The following is a 6663-nucleotide window of genomic DNA, read 5'->3' as shown; positions in this document are numbered from 1 at the left end:
GGTTTGTAGGGCTCCTGGAATACTGTTTATAGAGGCCACAGGGTTGTCCTTTAAACTGTCTTCTTTGGAATTGGAAAATGCATCTTCTCTTCCTTTAGCCTCTCTTGGCAAATTTACAGAACCTTTCCTGCTCCGCATATCTTTATAAAACAAAAGTGATTCTCTTTTGTCAATAGTCTCTTTACTCATAGTCCTGTTTTCTGTATGTTTGCCCTTGGCATCAACATCTCTGTGCCCTGAGTCTTTACCTGTAGCTTTCTCGCTCTCTCTTAGTGTATTAGGCAATGTCCTGTGGTGGTGAGATCCTCCTATCGCCCTTCTTTTAAAACTTTCTTTCTCATGCAGAGATCTTGTCCTTTCTCTTCTCCCTTCCACCTCCCAACCTTGAGGGTATTTTCTGAGCTCAAAATTTCCCTCTTTGCCATTTTTCTTTCCATGACCTAAGCTCTCTCTACTGGAAGAATCCTTTAATCTCTGCTGAAGGCCTTGTTGATTCTCTGTGCGCTGCAAGGTTGATATCCCTTGCTGTCCAACGTGAGCAGACTTCCCAGGACTTGCAGATTGCGTTTTTGTCTGTGTGATAGGCACCCATTTTTTGTTCAGTGTTGCTTCCTGTGCCTGACTCTCAGTATTTTTGGGACTGTGTAGTTGCTCTTTGGCTTTAGGAAAAGTTTCCCCTGTTTTCTTTGGGCTGCTTAGCTCTCTGGAGTCTTTCGTGGGCCTGGTCCTCTTATAGAACTTCATATGGTCGTTGGAGGTGGGTGGGAGCCCTTCTGCGTCCGTGTCTGCCCACTCAACACTTTCCTCCACTGAGCTTAAACCCCTGCTGCTGCGGGGTTTGCGGCCTTGTGGAGAAATTGCGCTCCAGCTGTGAGAATGCTTCAATTTGCTGGAGAAAGGAGAGGAAAAAAAGGTGGAAGCCCCGGTGGGATATGGAGAGGAAAGGGGTGATGTGTCAGAGAAAACTTCTCCAGAATAGCTTGTGGGTGAAACGACTTTTTGATCACGTCGACCTGCAAGAGCAACACAAATTTAACACGGGGACGCAATAAACGTGCAAAAAATAAACGTGCCACTCAAAATACTGTAATTCAGAAAAACAGGGAGAGAAAATAACATCACATTTTAGAGGCTAAAGGTGGGAAAGCACGTGGAAGAAAAAATTACCAAGGTAAAAGAGAAGAGCCCAGTAAAAGCAGTGAAGGTGTTAGTGTTGGTGCTCAGTGTAATAGCACACAGTAGAGGAAGCTGTATTACCTGCATCAGAGGAAAGAGAAGAGGAGCCGAAGGAAGCAGACAGAGTTAATGAATGAATAAAAACCTCAGCAAAGAAAGCACACTGAAATCAGAAACTGGCTCCATCACTTAACAAACGGATGCAGTAGGTGAATTTATTATTTGAGCGTGTATTTAACTACTGTCAGTGTTCCCTCCTCGTAAACTGTAAGCAGCAGCTAAACTCTTTAGGAAGTAAAACCAATTGAATTCTTACTCTAATTTTATGTAAACATTAAAAAGAAAAATTAAAGGATCAGGGTGACTTTGGCATACCAGTTTCATAGCACAGCTCTAAATATCAAGCTACAGCCAGCAGCTGGAAATTTTAGCTAAGCATTAAGACTGGAATGCTGGGGAAACAGATGCCAGTGCTCTGTCCAGGAAAAGGTCAAAACAACACGCACAGCAATCCACCGACATATAATATTTTAAAATTATGCCCATTTGTAAATGTCATTCAATTACTGTCAACAAAAAGTGCTCAAGTTTCCTATTATTTTGTACTTTACAATCCCCCCAAAAAAGATTCTATAACCCGAGTAACAGCTGTAACATTTCGAAGCACAATGTTTGCCCGTATCAAATGCAATAGTTTCAAATTAAATACTTACTCGCATCTTGAGCCAGACCTGCCCCGGGTCTCAGCAGCAGTACCACTTTGTTTCCTCCAGCCTGGATCAGTTCAATAGCCCGTGTGTGCGAAATGCCACGAGCGGGCTCCCCATTAATCTCTACTATCTCATCTCCGACCTGTCAGCAATTCAGAAAATGCAGTTATTACACTAACACATACCTAACAGTCAAACATGGAGAAACACTATATTTGCAATCAAAAATTTTATTCTTATGCCACATGCACATGTGCACGCACACGCAGGCACGCGCACGCACGGACACACACACACACACACACACACACGCACGCACGGACACACACACACACACACACACACACACACACACACACACACACACACACACACACACACACACACACACTTACACTTTTTTAATACCCTGGAGATACCTAGGTGCTATTATTGGAGATGAAAAAATAACTCAGGGTAAAGCGTGTAAACATGCCAGTCTGAAAGGCTCTAATCAGCTCTAACAGGCCTGCTTGTGCAGGAGGCCAGGATTGGATTCAAAAACAAAAATTTCCCAGGAAATCTCAACAGATAACTTGTTGACTTTATAGCGCGGGAGCGATGTCTTTGCCAGGAACAAAAGGAACAAAACACAGTGCAGAAAATAACTACTGTGTGAACCCTTTGTATCACAGTCATTCATTTCCACCTGATAACAATGGACCTTCAGTCAACTCTCTCACCGACTTCCCCATGATGAGAAATAGAGCTATTGTTTCTCATTGGAATATACTCTCCGATGACCCTTTCAATGATCTTTCTTCAGATGTGAAATCAGCTTTTTTATTGTTTCAAAGTCCTGGTCTGTGTGTGCATTTCTTTCACGGAGAAGCAGAGATCCCTGAGTCAGTAAAGCAGCTTATTTTAAGTAATACAAATGTAGTAATTGCTACACAGTGCCGACACCCCCTTTTTCATCCTGAGATAGGCAAAGTCATGGCTGCAGATCACTGTCTGGCAGGCCTAAGATTGATTTCCACTAGGAGCTTCCTTCCATTCTCATCCCGTAATAATAATAATGTGATATCATCCCCATGGGAAAATTTGAATTTTGCTGAACCTCCACCATAAAAGGAGAAAATACAGGGTCAATTGCAGTGTGACCTTCCTGTTAACACAGTACACAGACGCTGATGAACATGAATTAAAAAAAATATTTTAAAAACATTTAAAGAACTAAATCAAAATCAAGACTGAAAAACCAAAGAGCATTCTGCAAACACTTCATCACTGCATCTTCCCTACTTGCTGAGTGGAATTAAACTTTGCAATAAAAACAACAAAATGCTACACACACACACACACACACACACACACACACACACACACACACACACACACACACACACACACACACACACACACACACACACACACACACACACACACACATCAGAGCAGAGAGCACCATACTCCCTACCACACTGCAAGTGGCACTTGTTGAAACACAGTTCATTAGTTTAATCTCAGTCAGCGCAAGGCAACACAAATTATATTTTGATTTATGACTCTCCTTCATAAACTAAATGTGCAACACCACATTTCCACAAAGGAATGGTTTCTATAATAGCGTGTCATGCTGCATGTAGCGATGTTGCGAATAATAAAATGAGCTCCAAAACAATACAGCTTGTTTTATTATTTTTTCATTAGTTTTTGTTGTTGTTTTCCCTAATTTCTTGTCAGCTGTGTGATTCTGATATCTACTTCTTAGTAGAGTCGGTATAAATGTTACAATAAAAGGAGCACTCACATGGATTCTTCCGTCTTGCTGAGCAGGCCCGTCTTCTGCAAGTCTCAGGATGTACAAGCCCATGTTATACTCTGTACCCCCCCGCAGACTAAAGCCAAAGCCCCTGGGCCCTCTCTCCAACTCCACCGTCAGACAACCCTACAGCAGGGAGACAACACTCATTTTTAGACACAAAGTATCATGAATTTCGAGTGCATGAACTTCATAACCCTGTTCACTATGTGGACCGCAAAACAGCCAAGAGCTTTATGTGATAGGAAGAACAGGCCATGTGGTAAGCACAGCATAAACTACAGTATTTCTTTTCATAGAGACATAAACACTCATTTGTATAACCCTATTCTGGTTTGAGGACTTATAATTTTCTGATACTTTCTAAGACAAGATACAGGGGAAGGAAAAAAGAGGATGATTCTCACCTGATTGGGCCCCGTCACACACAGCGTTCCCGTCTCACCAAGCGGAAGAGTTTTGTGATCAGACCAGTTGAGTCCTTCCTTTTTCTCCTCCATGTCCAGATTATAACTAAAAGAAACAACATATTCACTTTATTCCTTCAGTGAAACTTGTAAATAAAAGGCCACAGGCCACCAAATGAAAAAGCTTTCGTGAAAAACAGTGAAATTTAATGCTGGATGTTAAATAGGAAAGGGCTGCACCCACTTATTATGTTACACACTTATGTTTATTACACTGGTGTCTTTTTTTGCCCTAAGGGCATCCAATTCTCATTCCCACATTCACAATTTATTTCATGTTCAGTAGTTAGTGTGCTGAGGGTTTTATTTGTTAGGATTTGTAGTAATTCAAAAAAATAATGTCACCATAACCATATTATAATTTATTTTCAATTTAGGTTTGCCTTCGCTGTCAACATTTTCTCAGTTTTGCCGAATGTAACCTTTTTGTGCTTTTGTCTAATATACAAAGCTCACTAACACTTAACATTTCTGCTTTACTTTTCCCCTAAAGTGTTGTTACAGTTAAAGATATGCAAAGAGTTAAGCATTTCTTCAGCTCTGCTTTGTGGGATCCTTACCGTTCGTCCTGCAGCGCTGACCTTTGCCCCACGGCTCTGTGCTGAAGAGCTGGACTCTGTTTTGCTGAACTTGCTCCTGATGGAGGGCCCTTGTACTCTAAAATACATTTTGACAAGAAATTGTAACCAGCATTACAATAATTACTATTTAACACTCCCACTGGTGGAAATGCACACATACAGAATCCCTCCAACATGTCTCATACTTACTTTAAGCTACAACTTCAACGTTTAGTTCTCTTTTACAAAATTAAGCTTTAAGCCTTATCATGTATTTTGTTTTAGTTTTATTCATTCAATCATTTCACTGTAGTGGAGGTCTCGTTTTTCAAACGTTGACTATCTCAGTTATTAACTGAATTTTTTATATGGATACTAAAATATTTATATCTTATTACATGCAGGGTTGACTTCATTGATTATCTGACTGCAAAACTAATTTCCAATAAACTTTAAACTGAACTCATCACAGGACCCACTAACTACTATAATAAATGCACCGTCTCCAGAAATATTCACCATCTTCAGGAACCACAGTGAGGGTGACAACATTGCCGGCATCCTTGATAAGCTGGACGATGTCATTGTGAGAGAGCTCGATGATGGAGCGTCCATTGACCGCTGAGATACGATCCCCGACGTGCAGCAGGCCGCAGCGGTCAGTGGGGCTGCCCTCGATGATGCGGCCAATTTTGTGTGGGATAACTGAAATGGCAGAAATAAAGACATATGAGACTCGGTCAGAGTAACCGTTAGGAAACTGCCTTTTTTTTTTTACTGTCTTTTGTCAACACAAAACTCAGAATGTTCCCACAATTGATTTATTTTGTTATGGTTTAATTCAATCTGCAAAATGTCTTTCAATTTTCTGAGAATGTCCACATTCTTCTCTTAATGACTCTTAAAGCCAGAAGCCATTTTCTGGATATACTTGTAATAATTATAATAATAATAATTAGAATCAGTAGACAGTATTCCAATTTCTATCATTTTTGTACTTATATAACCAACAACCAATAGTGTATTTGGAGGCTGTTTAATGGCTTAGTTAAATGTTAAATACATGCTTATCATGTTTTTCAGTTTAAGTAGGGCATATCCAGAAATATGGCATGATTGAAATACATACCATATATACGGTGTTTTTAATTGAATTTTTAACTGCATTAAGAAAACTGAACTGAAGACTGAGCTCTCACCTCCATGCGGAGGTTTGCTCTTGGATGTGAGGATCACAAAGCCAAAGCCCTCAGTTTCCTTGCGGTGGAGCGTGATGTCAAAAGACTCGTGGTCCAGTGCGCTCGGCATCGATAGGCGAGGTAGTATGGGAGAACCATTCACCAGCACCGGAGCCATTTCCTGAGCTTCTTCCTCTGTTGCATCTTATATGAAAGGATACAGATGCTAATGCATTTCTGCCTTTCACAGTTCTTCTTATATTTGAACTCTGAGGTGTGTAGCCTTGAGGGATCTATAGACGACTGTGAACTGCCTTCGTCAGTAAGGTGCAAATTAGAATCAGAAGCTTTTATTACAAGTAAAAAAAAAAAAGTAGCTCAATTAATTACAAATCTTTAGATGACTTATTTCATAGTGTATCTTAACTTGCTTTGTCCAAATCACACTCTCTGTGAAATCACCTGCAAATTATATTCACAGTACTCACGTAGTCTTAAGGGATCCACCAGCTTAGTGTTGCTATTAGCTTAGCTCTTAGCCTAGTCACTAACAGCATGGCTTCGTCACCTGTCCTCCCGCACTTTCAAAAGATTCAAAAGCTTTATTGTCCTCCTTCTCATGTAAAACATGAGAGGAATGAAATTCTGATTCTGAGCTCCGTCCGGTGCAAGTCACAAAAGAAACTTTGTACAGTGTACATTTACAAATAAATGGAATAATTTAAGAAAATAGAATAAAATCAATAACCACAAAGCTCATTGTGTCAA

At 40.4% G+C, this 6663-nt stretch overlaps 1 protein-coding gene across 1 annotated transcript in view; it reads right to left on the bottom strand.

Moving 5' to 3' along the window:
- Positions 1–873: 873 nt before the first annotated feature.
- magi3b (membrane associated guanylate kinase, WW and PDZ domain containing 3b) overlaps positions 874–6663 on the bottom strand; it is a 130002-nt gene continuing 124212 nt past the window's right edge. The window contains 8 exon segments of the mRNA XM_030729017.1: positions 874–1013; positions 1168–1257; positions 1890–2028; positions 3679–3816; positions 4098–4203; positions 4718–4814; positions 5237–5422; positions 5917–6099. Coding sequence (XP_030584877.1) covers positions 1208–1257; positions 1890–2028; positions 3679–3816; positions 4098–4203; positions 4718–4814; positions 5237–5422; positions 5917–6099 — 899 coding nt within the window. The 3' untranslated portion in view covers positions 874–1013; positions 1168–1207.

Source organism: Archocentrus centrarchus, chromosome 5, assembly GCF_007364275.1.
Source record: "Archocentrus centrarchus isolate MPI-CPG fArcCen1 chromosome 5, fArcCen1, whole genome shotgun sequence".
NCBI classification, from domain to species: Eukaryota; Metazoa; Chordata; class Actinopteri; order Cichliformes; family Cichlidae; genus Archocentrus; species Archocentrus centrarchus.
This window is presented reverse-complemented; position numbering and strand designations above follow the sequence as displayed.